Below are 21,289 nucleotides of genomic sequence, written 5' to 3'. Positions count from 1 at the left end.
GGTGTGAAACATTTGCCAGGGGGTCCCTCCTCTGTGAGGAGTATGCAATTGAGATTATCCCTGGGTAGAAATTATAAATGGACCAACATTCATCAGCTCGCTAATAATCACAGAAATTAAAGCTCGACAGTCAGGGAACCAAAACGTTTTGATGGGGAGGAAATATAACCAATCCGGACCTCGTCCGAGACCGACTGCAGCTTCCAGGGCAAAATGAGTAGACACCCCTGGCCTTTATAGACACCCCTGGCCTTTAGACACCCCTGGCCTTTATAGACACCCCTGGCCTTTATAGACACCCCTGGCCTTTATAGACACCCCTGGCCTTTAGACACCCCTGGCCTATATAGACACCCCTGGCCTTTATAGACACCCTTTATAGACACCCCTGGCCTTTATAGACACCCCTGGCCTATATTAGACACCCCTGGCCTTTATAGACACCCCTGGCCTTTATAGACACCCCTGGCTTTTATAGACACCCCTGGCCTTTATAGACACCCCTGGCCTTTAGACACCCCTGGCCTATATAGACACCCCTGGCCTTTATAGACACCCTTTATAGACACCCCTGGCCTTTATAGACACCCCTGGCCTTTATAGACACCCCTGGCCTATATAGACACCCCTGGCCTATATTAGACACCCCTGGCCTTTATAGACACCCCTGGCCTTTATAGACACCCCTGGCCTTTATAGACACCCCTGGCCTTTATAGACACCCCTGGCCTTTATAGACACCCCTGGCCTTTATAGACACCCCTGGCCTTTAGCTACAGATCCAATAAAATCACCAGTTCATCGTAAATGCATTTGTATTCTTTATTATGTTGTTCCACCATCATTCCTTCCTTGTACAGTATAAAGCTTTAGCCATACAAAAACGACCACTGTCTACTGATAAAACTTGTGAGTATTTCATGGAAATACTAGCGGTATGAGGACAAAATTAAACGTTTCATGCATCTTTTCTTAAATAAAATTGAAACCTAAAATGAAAAACAAAATAAAAAAATAAACTTCTGGCAAAAACACAATTCCTGCATTATGGCCTGTGTTGTTGAAATCTGAATGACATGACTAGGTTTATGGCTACCAATGTCCACAAGAAATGATGAATTTAAAAGATAATACAATTCAAAAATAAAAAATAAATGTAAAACAAAAAACACATTTAACCAAAAGGCATGTTTTTTTGTTATGTAGATAAACCATTGCAATGCAATAAATGCAAAATAAATTGTAAATCGGTTTTAAATCAATCTATGCCACAAGAAAATGCAGCATGCATCTAACTAATACACATTGCCCATCCTTAAGACTCTAAAATGACAAAACATTTCCCTTAGGAGAGTAGAGATATAGTGACGCATGCATTTGGGCTTGAATACTGCCCAAATCTTGTGATGACATGGTGTTTCATGACATCTAGCTTGTCCATGAACAGCTCTTGCAACACAAGTCAGTATCCAAACATGCTTACTGCCCTAGCTTTCATCCTAAATGAAGGTGTGGTTAACCATACAGTCCAAGCAGGGAATAAACACAGCCAACGGGTGCATCTCAACTGACACCAGCTACCACATATAGTGCACTACCGTCGACCAGTGTCCTAGGCCCTGATCAAAATTAGTGCACTATATAGCGACCAGGCTACCATTTGAGACCTAGATATTTATTATCATTCCACTGGGCCTCTACTCAGTGAGGTAACCACGCTTGTCCAGGTCTTAGACTGTAAACATGTCTACAATAGAGAGTGTATTGTTTACCAATTTTATGTCATCAATGTTGTCAACTATGCTAGATGAATTTCGTTTTCAGACCCGGGGCATATTTTTGTTCCAGTCCAAGACTATCACACCCATTTCAACAACTCAATGATTGGTTGATCAATTCAGAATCGGGTGTGATACATGTTGTGCTCGAACCAAAACCAGGACCAGGACTTAAAGCCTCAGTACTATCCTAGTATGTGTGTGATTGCTATAAGTTAAAGGCATATAGATTTTTTTTTTTTTTTTTTTTTTTCCAACAAACATAAAGAGTCCATTGGTATGTTTTTTTTCTAGTATGAAGAAGATTCCAGCCATGCACTGTTTTGGTTTCTAGGGTTTGTGTCCATGCTAGTTGTTGTCCTTCACCCACTGCTCTATCCACTGTTTTGGTTTATAGGGTTTGTGTCCATGCTAGTTGTTGTCCTTCACCCACTGCTCGATCCACTGGACTACCTGCTCCAGGTTGCGCTCCAGGTCCTCAGGCTCGTTGCTGGGCAACTGGTGGACAATCTCCTCCTTGTAGGCCTCCATGGCCTCCTCGTAGATGGTCTGGAAGATCTCACACTGGACATTGTCCTGCAATTTCTTCCCTGTGTAGCCCCTGTGGAGAGAGAGAAAGAGAGAGAAAAATACACATCATGTGTTAGAGCTTTCTGAATCCCCTATAGGGTCTTACCAGGGAAGAGGGAAGTGTTCTGTACGGTCTCTCTCTCTGTGTTTTGCATTTCTTCTATAGGGGGTACACAGAGAGAAATAAGAGATTGTACAAAACACTTCCCTATGTAGCCCCCCCCCCCCCAGGAAAGGGAGGAGCATGTCAGCCAGTGGTAGGAGAGAGAGAGAGAGACCCTTTTTAGACTACTGAGCCCGAGTCATACTGGGTTGTGAGCCACTGGCCTGTTAATGCACCAACCATAGTAGCTGGAACCTTGTTGAAAGCACAATGAGCAAATAAAACCGCTGAGCCAGCGTAAAAAGATTTAGGTTGGCACGACAGTATGAAAGAAGGAGGAGAAAAAAGTAAGGAGGCGCACACAGGGTCATAGTGCCTGTAGCCCGGAAAACAGCACGGCAGTGATAATGTAGTCCGTGTTCGCGACATCTAGCAAATACACTGTCAAAACATTTTTTCAATTTGCCAGGAGGAAACCCCACCTGCCCTCCAGCCGGCTGTAGAGGTTGGTGTTGTCTGTGCGGAGCACGAAAACAATCTGGAACCAACGCTCTGGGAAGAAGTCACAGCCGTGGTAGTCCACTATCACCCCTCCGTCGCCCATCTTATCCTCCAGCTCATCCACCACCTGGAACAAGGTAGTGAAACAGTCAGTCTTAAAAAAAAAAACAAGTCCTGTGGCAGGGTAACTGAAGCACCTAAAAATACACAGGCTTTTTGTCATGAGATGTGAAGACTGTTTTAGATGAGATAAGACTCACCCGGTCCTCATCTAACACTGGGCACTGGTACTCTTCATCAAATCCATCAAACAGCTGCCCTAGAAGAGACCGAGACAAACAACGTCATCAGCATGCTCTCCAAAACTTCTAATTAGATTGGCCTATTTACACTCCCGTCATGTGACAACACAATGAGTCGTGATGGGGTAGTGTTATGGAAACCAGAGTGGTTTCAGAAAGTATTCATACCCTTGACATATTACACATTTGTATTACAGCCTGAATTCAAAATGTATTAAATCTGTGGGGGGGGGGGGTTCCTCACTAAAAAGTAAAAACATGTTTTTAGAAATTTTAGCAAATGTATTGAAGAGAAATATAGGAAATATCTCATTTACATAAGTACTCACACCCAAGTCAAACCTTTGGCAGTGATTTAAAGCTGTGAATCTTTGAGTCTCTAAGAACTTTTCACACCTGGATTGTGCAACATTTGTCCATGATTATTAGTTAAATTATTAAAGCGCTGTCAAATTAGTTGCTGACCATTGCTAGACAACCATTTGCAGGTGCCACCACTATGCTCATCTATAAGTTTATGCTAGGTAATGCCCGCCGTATCTCAGCTCACTGGTCACCATAGCAACACCCACCCATAGCACACGCTCCAGCAGGTATATTTCACTGGTCATCCCCAAAGCCAACACTTACTTTGGCCACCTTTCCTTTCAGTTCTCTGCTGCCAATGACCGGAATGAATTGCAAAAATCACTGAAGCTGGAGTCTTGTATCTCCCTCTCAAACTTTCAGCATCAGCTGTCAGAGCAGCTTAATGATCACTGCACCTGTACACAGCCCGTCTGTAAATAGCACACCCAACTACCTCATCCCCATATTGTTACTTATCCTCTTGCTCTTTTACACCCCAGTCTCTCTACTTTCACATCATCATCTGCACATCTATCACTCCAGTGTTAATGCAAAATTGTAATTATTTTCACCTCTGGGGCCCATTTATTCCCTCTTCTACATTTGCACACACTGTACATAGATTTTTCTATTGTGTTATTGACTGAACGTTTGTTTGTGTAACTCGGTGTTGTTTTTGTCACACTGCTTTGCTTTATCTTGGCCAGGTTGCAATTGTAAATGAGAACTTGTTCTCAACTGGCCTACCCGGTTAAATGAAGTTGAAATAAAAAAATAAATGCTTAAATTTTGCCTAGTTAAATAAAGGTAAAAATTAAAAAAAAATTGGTAGATGGGTAAACATTTTTAATAAGCAGACATTGAAATATCCCTTTGAGCATGGTGAAATCCCTGAGCAGTTTCCTTCCTCTCCGGCAATTATCTTTAATAATTTCACCATGCTCAAAGGGATATTTCAATGTCTGCTTATTAAAAATGTTTACCCATCTACCAATTTTTTAAATTTTACCTTTAGGCAAGTCAGTTAAGAATTTCAATGACGGCCTAGGAACAGAACTGCCTGTTCAGGGGCAGAATGACAGATTTGTACCTTGTCAGCTCGGGGGTTTGAACTTGCAACCTTCCGGTTACTAGTCCAACGCTCTAACCACTAGACTACCCTGCCGCCCCAATGGGTGCCCTTCATTGCATGGCATTGGAAAACCTCCCTGGTCATTGTGGTTGAATCTGTGATTGAAATTCACTGCTCGACTGAGGGACCTTACAGATAATTGTATGTGTGGGGTACAGAGAGTTATTTAAACAATCATGTTATTGCACTTACACTTATTGCACACAGAGTGGCAACTTATTACGTGACGTGTTAAGCACATTTTTCCTCCTGAACTTATTGAGGCCATAACAAAGGGGTTGAATATTTATTGACTCAAGAAATGTAAACTTTTCATCAATTAGGAAAAATGTAAAATAACATAATTCCACTGACATTATGTGGTGTTTGTGTAGGCCAGTGACAATGTTTTTCTCTCAATTTCATCCATTTTAAATTCAGTCTGTAACAACAAAATGTGGAAACAGACGAGGTGTGTGAATACTTTCTGAAGAGAACGTAGCTAGTGTACCCTTATGCACTTGGTCATCTGTGGTCTATTCATTAGTCAGAATACGTTTGGAAAACGTTTTTTTTATTCTCCGCAACAGAAATCCTTTATGATCCAAATGCAAAGAACGGTCCTAACTGACTAATAGAAACTCGTTTTCACTGCAAAACATTTTCCGTTTGGAATTAACGGTTTCCATTGCACAACGTTTTGCAACGGGATCAGACTAATGAATAGACCCCTAGTGTGTCTTCTTACCTTCTTGTGCCAGGTCGCCTACATTGACATAGGTTAGTCCTGTCCTCTGGGCAAGCTCTTTCCCCAGGGTGGTCTTCCCTACGCCAGGGGTGCCTGTCAAAGGACGGCATAATCATCATAAACAACGTGCTAACTAGGTGGGTAGCTACCTCAAATTTAGCCTACTTCGCCGTTGTACATCTGCAACCACGTCCCAAACATCATACTTTTCTATTTCTACATGTGGTATCTATGCAAACCATTTGCAAGTGAATGATGCTGAAGTTACGAATGGGGTTGTTAGGTACAGCACCTACTAGTAGCTAGCTAACGCCAGGAATTTCGACCACGCAGCATCTTTCGAGCTTATTTGTGGTGCATCATTGGCTAGCCACAAGCACATAATCGCCCTGAACGGTCTATACACTTACAAATTAAATATCGTTATAGAGGCGGGTAGACGGTGGTAGTTAAATAGATAGTTAACTCGTTGGATGGAGACTTGTTTAACATTACCTGTCAGTAGAATATTTGGTCGCTTCATGATTTTCATCGCTGTTTTTTTTTCTTGCCTTGCGTGCGCTACACGTGACCAATTACAAAGGTACCGTAGAACTCGGAAAGTTGTCCTATTTTGTTTGTTACTTTTCTTAACAAAACCAGACCACTTGTAACAATCAGTAACCCACTCAATCAAAGTTACTTATGAGTAAAATACAACAAAGCTTCGTGAATCGTGTATTTGGAGAACACGCGACCCCGTGTGCGTGATGTGACGTCAGTATTCCGCGCCGAGTTGTCAAGAAGGACCTTGATTTTAAAGGGAAAACGCTCCTTGCTCTGTGGTGTTTTGATTCGACGTTTGTTATGCATTTGCGTTTCTGTTACAAATTTAAGTTATAATACATGTGACTTTCAAAGTGTGGAATTACTTCAGAGGATGGCCAAGAATGGTATGCGTACTTTGTTTCATTTATCTAGCTTGGTTTGTTGCGTGAGAGTGAAGTCTACGTCGGTAGCTAGCTAACTAACTAGCAACTTTAGCTTAACGTTACTTTGTTAACTTGTTTGCCAACTAGAGTTAGCTAGACGAAACGTTGGATGTGTTCGCTACTATTGCAGCTCTGGTGACATCGACCTAATCGACCTTATTCCTACTTAGTTATGCCACGTAGATGGCTATTACTCAGTAGCAAACTCAATCGCTAGCAAACGTGAGTAGAATTAGCGCTAGGTAGCTACGTTAGCTAGCTAAGCTAGTCTGTTTTCTGCATTCGTTATGATATAAGTTAATTATTGTTTTCTATTCCATCTTCCTCAGCCTTGCATTGACCAGCTGGCGCCTTTTGTCAATGTGAAGTACCACATCTTATGATGTCAAAACTTTCTCTGAGAGGAAAAGTAGCTTCAAATAAAGTGAGTTCATGGTGTGTGGGTGCGGGTCTGTGAGCGAGGTCAAAGTAGATCGCTAGCACGTTAAGGATTCACTGTCACTTCACTAACATCTCTCTCCCCCCAGCTGGATCGTTGGGTGGAGCCATCATTCGGTGAACACCTCGGCAATGCCAACCTCTCCCTCTCCTCAGGCATCGGAGGCGTAGCCCCCTCTGGAGGTACCTGGGTTGGCAAGGCCCGGCCGTCCAGCACCGACCTCAACAGCAGCAAACGCCTCTGTAAGAAGAGGGCAGACCCCAACGCCTCCAAGCTCCAGACCTCTACCTCCACAGAGCCTGCACAGGGCGACCAGGATGAGCCCTGGGTGGACATACACAAACCCCACTCTCAGGTAACCATCATGGGGGAAAGACTAGACCACCAGACCCCACTGGAGTGAAGTGGTTTATTCATCACACACTAATCTCTATTTGGCCTTGTGTAGGCTGAACTGGCCGTCCACAAAAAGAAGATTGAAGAGGTGGAGGATTGGATGAGAGTACATGTGGACCCCAAGACTGCAAAGGTTTGGCTCTGATTTTTTAAAAGCTCAAAAGATGGCTATAGATCACTGTTTATGTCACTATGCATTCATCACAGTTTGAGACACTTTTATCACTTCAAATTCTGAATTGTTGTGTTTTCAATTGAGAATAATACACCAAATCAAAGCTAAAACATTACTGCTCATTTATACCAACAGCACCCCATGAAAAATATGAATAAATATATATATATATATATATATATATATATATATTGTGCACGAGCACATTTCATTGCACCGCCCCAAACATTTCCCATTTCTATGATATCTAATCTAAACACAAGTTTTCAGAAAGCTCTCAGCACTCAAACTGTGCCCTCGTGTCCACAGGGTGGCGCTGTCCTGCTGCTGACCGGTCCGTCGGGGTGTGGGAAGTCAGCTACAGTGCAGGTTCTGGCCCAGGAACTGGGCTACAGGGTGCAGGAGTGGAGCAACCCATCCAGCCTCTCAGAGTACCGACCCAGCGCAGACCGCTCAGACCCTGACACTTACAGACAGACCTTCGACCCAGGTGAGAAAAACCTGGTGTGTATTCAGTGGTGTAAAACTTTCTGAACGTTGTAGATGGAAATTGATTGTGTGGGGCTGACATGATTCCTTATTCTGCATAACAAACTATCCTATCTGTTTAGTACATTTTTTTGTAACGTTACACCCTCCTAAACAGGCCCGAGGTCTGTCTGGACCAAACAGGCTTGTACCTCTATTTTGTGTTTTCCCGTTTTTGTTTTTTTGTCGATCATTCGTTTTATTGTACTGTATGATCAAGACGTAGACGCAACAAACGTCATTGGACAAATAACAGTTGGATTGCCAGCGTACATCCAACACATAATCACATTAACTTTACTGTCTTCTTTGCTCCTCCCCCAGACTCGAGGTTCAATGGTTTCTATGGCAGCTCTCAAACAGGCCTGTTCCAGGAGTTCCTTCTCAGGGCCAACAAGTACAACCGTCTGCAGATGAGCGGAGAGGGAGGGGCCTCGGACTCAGACAGGAAGCTCATACTGGTGGAGGTACAGTACACTACCTACTTAGTACTTACAGACAGTATCGTTGCCATGACAACACGGCACTTACACGTTTACAGTAATAAGAAAAGCTTTACGTATTTTTGACGTTTCTTTCTTGACGTTGAGTTAATCATTTGTGTATCTGGTGTTAATTTCTCCGTTTGTTTCTCTCTCACACGCTATCAGGACTTTCCTAACCAGTTCTACAGGCAGCCTGGGTCCCTGCATGATATTCTGAGGTGAGCTCCCCGTGTTTTGAGCGACTCGCTGTGACTGCAGAAGATATTACTACTGAGGTTTTGTTCTGTACTAATTTGTGTATGTACATGTTCCTCCTCTGTCAGGCGGTTTGTGAAGACGTGCCGGCGTCCCCTGCTGTTCATCGTGTCTGACAGTCTGAGTGGAGACAGCAGCTCCAGACTGCTGTTTCCTAAACACATACAGGAAGAGCTGGGGGTTTGCAACATAAGGTACTTTATAGTAAACTCTGTACACTAACCCAACACACCGCCCACTGTTCCCTAAACGTGTACAGGAGGAAGTGAACATGAGCAACATCAGGTAGATTGACAGGTTATCTTTCTCTAACCCAGTGGCCCTCTTCTTCTGTTTCCAGTTTTAACCCTGTGGCTCCCACCAGTATGATGAAGGTTCTGAGCCGGATTGTGTCTGTACAGGCAGTAAAGGTGAAACAACATGTCTTTATATGCATGGGAGTGTATGTAGCCTAGTGGTTAGAGTGTTGTGCCAGTAACCAAAAGGTTGCTGGATTGAATCCCCGAGCTGACAAGGTCAAAATCTGTCCTTCTGCCCCTGAACAAGGCAGTTAACCCACTGTTCCCTAGTGGACCTTCATTGTAAATAATGACCTGTTCTTAACTTGGTTAAATGTAATAAATAATAATAATAATGTACATGAGTGTGTATGTGCTGTTCTTTTCTGGATGTGTGTGTGTCCACAGAGTGGAGGAAAGATGTGTGTTCCTGACAAGGCTGCTTTGGAACTGCTGTGTTCAGGATCCTCCGGGGACATCCGCAGTGCCATTAACAGCCTGCAGTTCTCCTGTCTCACAGGTGAGGGCGCCACACACCCATAAATGCCACACAACGGTTCAGTGGTCAGTCACCTGCTGCTCCTAATCCTGCTGGTCTAAAATCAATGGCTTCCGAACCGTTTAGCATTGTGACACACCTAGAGCTTTTGGGTTTTTGCTTTCCTAGACACATATGGCCTGGTCCTGGGCTAAGACACATATTCAATGGAAATTCTCCATTTTAAAGAGCCTTTTTTTAAAGTCTAGGACTAGGCGTAATCTGTCAGAGAAACCGGCCTCTTTAGCCAGGACCCAGACTGAATTTGTGACTGAAAGGTAATAGACTATGTCCGACCAGTAGACTACTGATGAAGAACTGCTGACTGAAAGCTTACAGACCAGTAGTCTACTGATGAACTGCTGAAGTGATTCATATATTAAAGTCAGTGAACCACCTTGTGAAAGCTGTTCTCCACGGTTATAATGTTCCAGACCAGTCTATGAAGAAGGGGTTCTCGGCGGTGGAAAGGGGAAAGGCCACAGCGACCTCGTCGGGGAGAGCCGTTGTCAAGGCAACGCGTGGGAAGAGGAAGGCCAAAGACTCAGAGGGGCGGGACAAGGAGCTGGCAATAGGGGGGAAAGACTCCTCCCTCTTTCTCTTCAGAGCACTCGGCAAGATCCTCTACTGCAAGAGTGAGTGATGTCAGGGGGAAACGGGCAGTACATGGTGAAAGCCTGTCGGTGTGAATGGAATAGATGGAGAAGAAGCCTTTTCTTAGCGTTTAGATTCAGCAGGGATACAACATTGTGGAACATTCAGATAGATATATATATAACAAACGTGTGTCTCTGACATGTAGAATAAGGAATCGGAACAGCTCTGCTCGTCACAATTATAACAGTGATGTTCCACAACGTTACATTGCTGGGAGGAGGGGCTCTGTTGAAATGGATGGATTTTGATTGGCTGGTGTGTTTATGATTTGACAGGGGAGAGCCCTGAGGCTTCAGAAGGTTCCCAGGGACCCAGTCTGCCTGCACATCTCTCAGAGCACCACAGAGACAGGTTACTGGTGGACCCAGAGGTACAACACAGACCAACACGTAGACAGACCTAACGTGTCATCATATAACCCCCACCTCCCTCTCCCCTATCAGGCTGTAGTAGAACGCTCCCACATGTCAGGAGAGTTCTTCAGCCTGTACCTGCAGCAGAATTACCTGGAGTTCTTCTCTGATGTGGAGGATGTGGCCCGGGCTTCAGAGTACCTGTCTGATGCTGACTTCCTCACTGCCGAGTGGAGCGTGAGTAGCACTAGGACTGGGCATTATTGGCCTAAAAATCAAACATGGCCGATTTCACGATATATATATATATATATCTACATTTTTTGTTTCATAACATTTTCTCTAAATTTGCTTTGTTGTAAAATATTATAGGTCAAATAAACTGCATTTTAAACCGTCAGTAATAATCTAATGAATTCAGGGCTTGTGATATTATATCTAGGCTAAATATAAGCCTTCCACAATCATAAGACCCACTAATAATGTAATTATTTGATCAAAATAGTTTAACCAGATTTTTTTGTTGTTGCAATTAATCACTGATCTGGCTTTCAAGTCTCTGAAAATGGCCTTTTTATAAAAAACACAATGTTTTACCAGAACCATGCATAATGCACATAGACTAATAATGAGTGACTACATGTAGCAGGCACTATAGAACATTAACACCGGTCTCATCAACATTACGCTGATCTTTATATTTCTAGTATTTCTAGAATAGAAACAAACACCATTGTCACAAATGTACATGACAACATCGAGCACTCGGATGTCAAAATGTCAGGAGTAGCCGTGAGGCTAGGAAATATTTAAATCTAACATTGACTACTTGGATTTGGGACACTGTAGTCAAGTCAAGTTTTTCATATGATGCCCCATTGGTGTCATATCACAAGCAATGCATAGGCTTATTGAGTTACTGTTGCAAACCGTTTCCCGGCTAGCAGGCAGTGTCATTGTGTATGTGTGTGTAGTCCCGTAGCACCATGGGGGAGTACGGCTCTTCTGTCGCCACCAGAGGTCTTCTACACTCCAACTCTGGTCACGTGGCTGGCGGCTTCAGACCCCTGCACAAACCCAACTGGCTATTGGTCAACAAGAAGGTAACTTTAACATGCACAAGCGCACACAAACACTAATGTACACACACACACACGCACGCGCACGTGCGCTTACACAGTTACTCACACCAACATATTCAGGCCCCTGCACAAACCCAACTTGCTACTGATCAAGATAAGGTGAAAGATCAGAGGGTTATGATGGAAACACTCACACACACATTGGGGTTGATACCAGTAACATGAGGGGACTTTCGTGTGTGTGTGTTTCAGTACCGTGAGAACTGCCAGGCCGCCCAGTCCCTCTTCATCAGTTTCTGCCTGACACCTGTTAGTCTCCAGACAGAGCTACTTCCTTACCTCGCCCAGCTCAGCAACCCCTTGAGGAATCCAGGTTAGACACACACACGTGACCCTGCATTGCCCTACAACCTTACAATTAAAGATTATAGAAATAGATTACCATAACAGAAACATCCTCATCTTTGTTGAACCTTTTATTTGATAGTTTCCACATGAGCCCTGTATACATACATTTATAAAATATTAACATCAATACACACATCAATACACACATCAATACACACATCAATACACACATCTATACACACATCTATATACACATCTATACACATCAATACACACCTATATACACATCTATACACATCAATATTCACATCAGTACACATCAATATTCACATCAATACACACATCAATACACACATCAATACACACATCTATACACACATCAATACACACATCAATACACACATCAATACACACATCAATACACACATCTATACACACATCAATACACACATCAATATTCACATCAGTACACACCAATACACATCTATACACACATCTATACACACATCAATACACACATCAATATTCACATCAGTACACATCAATACACACATCAATACACACATCAGTACACATCAATACACACATCAATACACACATCAATACACACATCTATACACACATCTATACACACATCAATATTCACATCAGTACACATCTATACACACATCAATACACACATCAATATTCACATCAGTACACATCAATACACATCTATACACACATCTATACACACATCTATATTCACATCAGTACACACATCTATACACATCAATACACATCAATATTCACATCAATACACACATCTATACACACATCTATACACATCAATATTCACATCAATACACACATCTATACACACATCAATACACACATCAATACACATCAATATTCACATCTATACACACATCTATACACACATCTATACACATCAATACACATCAATATTCACATCTATACACACATCTATACACACATCTATACACACATCTATACACATCAATATTCACATCTATACACACATCTATACACACATCAATACACACATCTATACACACATCAATACACACATCTATACACACATCTATACAAATCAATATTCACATCAATACACACATCTATACACACATCTATACACACATCTATACACATCAATATTCACATCAATACACACATCTATATTCACATCTATACACATCAATATTCACATCAATACACACATCAATACACACATCTATACACATCAATATTCACATCAATACACACATCAATACACACATCTATATTCACATCTATATTCACATCAATACACACATCTATATTCACATCAATACACACATCAATATTCACATCAATACACACATCTATATACACATCTATATACACATCAATACACACATCAATACACACATCAATACACACATCAATACACACATCAATACACACATCAATACACACATCAATACACACATCTATACACACATCTATATACACATCTATACACACATCTATATTCACATCAATACACACATCTATATTCACATCAATACACACATCTATATTCACATCAATACACACATCTATACACATATCAATACACACATCAATACACACATCTATATTCACATCAATACACACATCTATATTCACATCAATATTCACATCAATACACACATCTATATACACATCTATACACACATCTATATTCACATCAATACACACATCAATACACACATCAATACACACATCAATACACACATCAATACACACATCTATATACACATCAATACACACATCTATATTCACATCAATACACACATCAATACACACATCTATATTCACATCAATACACACATCTATATTCACATCAATATTCACATCAATACACACATCTATATTCACATCAATACACACATCTATATTCACATCAATACACACATCTATATTCACATCAATACACACATCAATACACATCTATACACACATCAATACACACATCTATATTCACATCAATACACACATCTATATTCACATCAATACACACATCAATACACATCTATACACACATCAATACACACATCTATATTCACATCAATACACACATCTATATTCACATCAATATTCACATCAATACACACATCTATACACACATCTATACACACATCAATACACACATCTATATTCACATCAATATTCACATCAATACACACATCTATATTCACATCAATACACACATCAATACACACATCAATATACACATCAATACACACATCAATACACACATCAATACACACATCAATACACACATCTATATTCACATCAATACACATCAATACACACATCAATACACACATCAATACACACATCAATACACACATCAATACACACATCTATATTCACATCAATACACACATCAATACACACATCAATACACACATCAATACACACATCTATATTCACATCAATACACATCTATACACACATCAATACACACATCAATACACACATCAATACACACATCTATATTCACATCAATACACACATCAATACACACATCAATACACACATCAATACACACATCTATATTCACATCAATACACATCTATACACACATCAATACACACATCAATACACACATCAATACACACATCAATACACATCAATACACATCTATACACACATCTATATTCACATCAATACACACATCTATATTCACATCAATACACACATCTATATTCACATCAATACACACATCTATATTCACATCAATACACATATCTATATTCACATCAATACACACATCAATACACACATCAATACACACATCAATACACACATCAATATTCACATCAATACACACATCTATACTCACATCAATACACACATCTATATTCACATCAATACACACATCTATATTCACATCTATATTCACATCAATACACACATCAATACACACATCAATACACACATCAATACACACATCAATACACATCAATACACACATCTATATTCACATCAATACACACATCAATACACACATCTATATTCACATCAATACACACATCTATATTCACATCAATATTCACATCAATACACACATCTATATTCACATCAATACACACATCTATATTCACATCAATACACACATCTATATTCACATCAATACACACATCAATACACATCTATACATACATCAATACACACATCTATATTCACATCAATACACACATCTATATTCACATCAATACACACATCAATACACATCTATACACACATCAATACACACATCTATATTCACATCAATACACACATCTATATTCACATCAATATTCACATCAATACACACATCTATACACACATCTATACACACATCTATACACACATCAATACACACATCTATATTCACATCAATATTCACATCAATACACACATCTATATTCACATCAATACACACATCAATACACACATCAATATACACATCTATATTCACATCAATACACACATCAATACACACATCAATACACACATCAATACACACATCTATATTCACATCAATACACATCTATACACACATCAATACACACATCAATACACACATCAATACACACATCAATACACACATCAATACACACATCAATACACACATCTATATTCACATCAATACACACATCTATATTCACATCAATACACACATCTATATTCACATCAATACACATCTATACACACATCAATACACACATCAATACACACATCAATACACACATCAATACACATCAATACACATCTATACACACATCTATATTCACATCAATACACACATCTATATTCACATCAATACACACATCTATATTCACATCAATACACATATCTATATTCACATCAATACACACATCAATACACACATCAATACACACATCAATACACACATCAATACACACATCTATATTCACATCAATACACACATCTATACTCACATCAATACACACATCTATATTCACATCAATACACACATCTATATTCACATCTATATTCACATCAATACACACATCAATACACACATCAATATACACATCTATATTCACATCAATACACACATCAATACACACATCAATACACACATCAATACACACATCTATATTCACATCAATACACATCAGTACACACATCAATACACACATCAATACACACATCAATACACACATCTATATTCACATCAATACACACATCTATATTCACATCAATACACACATCTATATTCACATCAATACACACATCTATATTCACATCAATACTCACATCAATACACATCTATACACACATCAATACACACATCAATACACACATCAATACACACATCTATATTCACATCAATACACACATCTATATTCACATCAATACACACATCTATATTCACATCAATACACACATCTATATTCACATCAATACACACATCTATACACATATCAATACACACATCTATATTCACATCAATACACACATCTATATTCACATCAATACACACATCTATATTCACATCAATACACACATCTATATTCACATCAATACACATATCTATACACACATCAATACACACATCTATATTCATTCCCGGCGACTCACTTTTAGGGGCATAAAATATCACTTGCGGGCCGTTTTGTACCTGTGGGCCACCTGTTTCCAACCCATGCTCTAGATGCACACAATTTCTAACATTTTAGAGAGCCTTGGAGATTATTACAAGAGTAAGGTACAACAAAGAGACATTTTAAAGCAGCTTTACCTAACTGAGTGGAGATGGACAGGATCTCTGTCCCTGAGACAGGGTCTGGTGTCTCAGGACGTCTGGAAGTTCTGAACAGAATGTCCTTCTTGCCTGCCCACACCAGCAGACAGAAGAGCTCTGTCCTCCTCCTCCTTACGAGGTTAAACACATGCAGATCACATTCAAATGAAGGACAGGGTCTGTTGTTTTGACTATACTTATGAGTAATGCAGAGTGCAGGTGGTTGATTTGCGTCTGAAAGCCATGTTGCTCTTGAACCTGTGTTGCTATTGCTACTAGTGTCTGACTACTAGGGGTGTGTTGAGTAGTCCAACAAAACCACTATTGAATTGGATATGGGCAATTTTCCTGACACGATTATAATCGGAGTATTTTTTGTTGTTGTTGTAATCATCTGTGATAAAAAAAATTATATATTTTCAGGTGCCAGTTAAATCAAGTGTGAGGTGGTACATGTTGTGAATGGCTAGTTTGCCTGTCTAAAGAGAAGGGCGGGGCTGTATGTTGATCCTGCTGCTCTGATTGGTTAGAGCGAGCTTTATTTCTCGGTCCACTCCAGGGCCTAAAAGGAACCTTTTGGTCCAGCAGCAAAGGAGAAATGCTCACTAACAGGGATGTAAACAAATTTGTGCACAAAATCTGAGAGAAATAAGCTTTTTGTGTGTATGGAACATTTCTGATTTATATTTTTATATTTTTCGTTCAATATAGTAAGAAGTAATGTGGTCTATTGTTTCATAAAAAAAATTGGTGACTTTAGTCTCAACCGAAATATCACAGATGGGACAAAAATGTTCCCCTGCCTTTTAAAGGGTTGACGGTTACCTTGGTAACGCGACTCAGAAGTGTTTGTGCCTGTGAGATTGGAGTCTGACAAGTAGCAGCGTTGTCTTCTCTTCCCTAGCAGTTGAAACTCAAACTGTGAAAAACGAACTAGCTTGTGAACAAAACAAGGTAAATAGCCAAGAAACATAAGGAAAACGTCTCACTTCAGTAGACTTTCGTTTCTAGTAAATTAGACCAACTTTTATGCCTGTTAGCAGCGCTTCTAAAAATGTATATTTCATTCCGCTGTTCACGTGCGCACAGCCCCCTGCCAGGCAGTGTTGCAGCTGGAGGTCGGATACGATAAAGGATTCGTAGTTCTTTGTGCAATAAAACATTTCCAGCTATGAAACAAAACAGCCACTGCAGCATTTATTTTACTATGAATGTGATCATACTGGACTATTTCAATTCACAAATGTCAGTGAAATGCTCACACTGTGGAGCCCTGACCACCCGCCAACCAATGTGTCTGGTGGAATAGACACCTGACAATAACAAAATCAACCCACATTTTTTGCCAGGTGGCTGGTGTTAATTTTTAGGCATGGTCAACTCGCTTTCACCCGATCACTTCTCGCATGTTTATGGTCTGATCATTTTACATCGACGCTGCCTCATGTTAGCCTGGTACTATGATAAATCAAATGATGAGGACGTTTGATAGCGTTGGACTAGTAACCGGAAGGTTGCAAGTTCAAATAATTAGGGACAAAATATGAACTGCCAATGAGCATTATGATTTAGTGACCGCAAACTGACGCTGCAAATTGAAGACACAGACATGCACCCCTCCACGCTGCTCATAATCTGCAGGCTATTTGGTCTATAAACTTGCAGACGGCTATTTTGACAACAATCTATTTAGGCATATTTAAACACTTTCCGATCACGAGTATCATCCAACTATCAACGGTCAATTTACAAGTACGGCCAGGTTGGCACACCCCTACCGTCTATGTCAGTAACATGTACAATAGTTATTGCTGAATATCATTGTTCTTAATTCAGTTTTTATTTGATGGTGTTAATCAAGGTTGCTTTTAAGGAAACGAGCCACCAGGCAGGTTTGATTAGCTTGCATGCTACTAAGATAACCCACCTGTAGTATGTTATGCTAGTCTAGCTTGCTAAACTAATTGGAGTATTGTGTTAGAACAGTAGAGGGGTTCTCCACCTACGGTTCTGGAGAGGTATTGTGTGTGCAGGTTTTTGTTACAGCCCAGTACTAAGACGTCTGACTCCCTCTCCTTCCACGTCCCCCCCCCCCCCCCTCCTTCTTGGTCTCTCCCATACAGCTCAGATAGCCTTCATTCAGGATGTGGGTTGTCTTTCCCGCAGAAAGTTGCCTGGCAGGTACATCACCTATAAGCGATCTTTTACTATATTTGCGTCATAGTGGGATGTTGTCTTCTATATTTTCTATGCCACTGACCTCTTTTAAAAAAAGATGTGTATTCCTCTCTCTGCATCGGTTCAGGTTGAAACTGGAGGCTCTGACAGACAAAGACCCAGGGCTGCTGGAGTTGGATAGTGAGGAAGAGGAGGACGGGGGGCTTGTGTCTTCACCCGTCGACCAAACCTCTGGCACCCTCTCTGGGGAGACAGGAGACCAGGGGGATCCCTCCCTGGAGCCTCTTCTACCAGGCAGCCAGGGCCCAGGGGCCGGGGGACCAGGTGGAGACCTCCCTGCCTCCCAGCCTCAGCCCACTACCACCTCAGCCCTTCTGGAGGAGGAGGACGTAGTCATAGAGGAATACGACAGTGATTTCTGATTGACAGAGCTGACACTCCAATCACAGTACAGAGACTTCTGATACAGTCACCTCCCGACTTTGTGATTGACAGAGCCGACGTTCCAATAAGAGGACTTCTAACATTGTCCCGCCCTCCTGCCTTAATTAAAAACTGTGATCACTTACAGGACAGAACAGAAGAAGTTTGCGTTCGTTGTTATTTTATGTCTGACTGTCACTGTATCTGTTATTGTATCTTATGGTAATAACTGTAGTTTTCATATCAATGAATTTCTGGTATTATTCATTAGTGTTTTTCCTCAGTGAGTTCGGGGGGGGGGGGGGGGCAAATTCCATCCCAATTCCTGTCTGATTCCATATCTGAACAAGTGACTTATATTGAAATGGAATTGGACCTGACACACTGATTTATCTGAAACATTTATTAACGAAACACACATGACAGATGTTGTGGCTAGCTTTACTGCAGACTTTGTGTGTTTGTTAGTGTTTATTTATTCGTGTGTTTTTTGAGCACTTATCTTGGAATATATTTTGTTTGGCTTTAGAACTGCTGAGAACTTGGAGATGTGAAGATGTGTACAGTGGTAGGTAGGCTTAATATACATGCCTGGCTTTTCAATTTGATTTTTCTTCATCCTTGTCTTTTTGTAAATGACCATGCCAAGAGTGCTTGGCAGTGAAAGGTTAAAGTTCACCTCTCTCTAGCTTCCACTGAATCTTGAAGAAAAGATTACAAAAAAAATTGTGGCCTCCATCTTAACTCAACGGAAGTGTAAAACAGAAAGTGAAATAAAGTATTTTGTTAAAATGTCATTTTTCCTCTGACTTCAGAAATAATGTCATCCAAGTCTCTTCCATTTATGGGCATAATATCAGAGAACCCCAAGTCTGGCATAACCAGTTTCTTTAAGATACCTATAGAACTACAGCAAGCTAAGCAGTGAATAACAGTAATTTTAAACAAATATCAATAAATGTTTTATGGTGAGATAGGTCTTATTTTACTTTATTTAACCTTTATTTAACTAGGCAAGTCGGTTAAGAATAAATTCGTATTTACACTGACGGCCTAGGAACAGTGGGTTAAGTGGGATTGCATACCAATCGTTTGATCTCAATCAGATTCATGGAAATAGGCATTTAGATAATTTTTGAATGACTGTTTTGTGAGAAAATGAGAGCAGATGGTGTTAACAAACTACAGTGTATATAGCCTCCCTCTATTTCGTTTAAATCAAAGCAGGTTCTGCCTAATGGTGCAGTGTTGGCCACATTATACATTTTTCGGACTATTCAGTTACCCATCCTGAAATGCAAGGGGCGCAACTCACTTGGGGGGGGGGGGGGGGGTCACGATTTGCTGGCAGAGACAAATGAGTAATCAATACTTTCAAAACCAACGGCAATAAAAAAAATAACCTACATGGGTACAAAACCAGACGCGCACCAGTAACATAGTACACAAGCACTTACAAACAAACAATTCACCAGTAACATAGTACACAAACACTTACAAACAAACAATTCACCAGTAACACAGTACACAAGCACTTACAAACAAACAATTCACCAGTAACATAGTACACAAACACTTACAAACAAACAATTCACCAGTAACACAGTACACAAACACTTACAAACAAACAATTCACCAGTAACACAGTACACAAACACGTACAAACAAACAATTCACCAGTAACACAGTACACAAACACTTACAAACAAACAATTCACCAGTAACATAGTACACAAACACTTACAAACAAACAATTCACCAGTAACATAGTACACAAGCACTTACAAACAAACAATTCCACACAAGGACATGGTGGGAACATAGGGTTAAATACACAACACTTAATGAGGGAAATGGAAACCAGGTGTGTAGGAAAACAAGACAAAACAAATGGAAAATGAAAAGTGGATCGACGATGGCTAGAAGACCGGTGACGCCG

At 40.4% G+C, this 21,289-nt stretch overlaps 2 protein-coding genes across 2 annotated transcripts; one reads left to right on the top strand and one right to left on the bottom strand.

Annotated features, from left to right (window-relative positions):
* Nucleotides 1–808: 808 nt before the first annotated feature.
* Nucleotides 809–6,251, bottom strand: ak6 (adenylate kinase 6). The gene is made up of 5 exons (XM_021622195.3): nucleotides 5,957–6,251; nucleotides 5,462–5,554; nucleotides 3,213–3,271; nucleotides 2,934–3,079; nucleotides 809–2,379 (listed from the first exon to the last, which is right to left on the bottom strand). Exons 1-5 carry the CDS (start codon nucleotides 5,991–5,993, stop codon nucleotides 2,190–2,192), a joined length of 525 nt encoding a protein of 174 aa, XP_021477870.1. The 5' UTR covers nucleotides 5,994–6,251; the 3' UTR covers nucleotides 809–2,189.
* rad17 (RAD17 checkpoint clamp loader component) lies at nucleotides 6,217–20,147 on the top strand. The gene is made up of 17 exons (XM_021622194.3): nucleotides 6,217–6,393; nucleotides 6,762–6,856; nucleotides 6,960–7,226; nucleotides 7,320–7,400; nucleotides 7,752–7,932; nucleotides 8,295–8,437; nucleotides 8,621–8,673; nucleotides 8,779–8,904; nucleotides 9,051–9,120; nucleotides 9,397–9,508; nucleotides 9,961–10,161; nucleotides 10,459–10,553; nucleotides 10,627–10,773; nucleotides 11,511–11,639; nucleotides 11,871–11,991; nucleotides 18,873–18,930; nucleotides 19,055–20,147. Exons 2-17 carry the CDS (start codon nucleotides 6,812–6,814, stop codon nucleotides 19,347–19,349), a joined length of 2,124 nt encoding a protein of 707 aa, XP_021477869.3. The 5' UTR covers nucleotides 6,217–6,393; nucleotides 6,762–6,811; the 3' UTR covers nucleotides 19,350–20,147.
* Nucleotides 20,148–21,289: the final 1,142 nt, after the last annotated feature.

Source organism: Oncorhynchus mykiss, chromosome 11 (genome assembly GCF_057628025.1).
Source record: "Oncorhynchus mykiss isolate SJ-2025 chromosome 11, ASM5762802v1, whole genome shotgun sequence".
Taxonomy (NCBI): Eukaryota; Metazoa; Chordata; class Actinopteri; order Salmoniformes; family Salmonidae; genus Oncorhynchus; species Oncorhynchus mykiss.
Note: the sequence above shows the minus strand (reverse complement) of the source record. Positions and strands in the feature narration are given on the sequence as shown.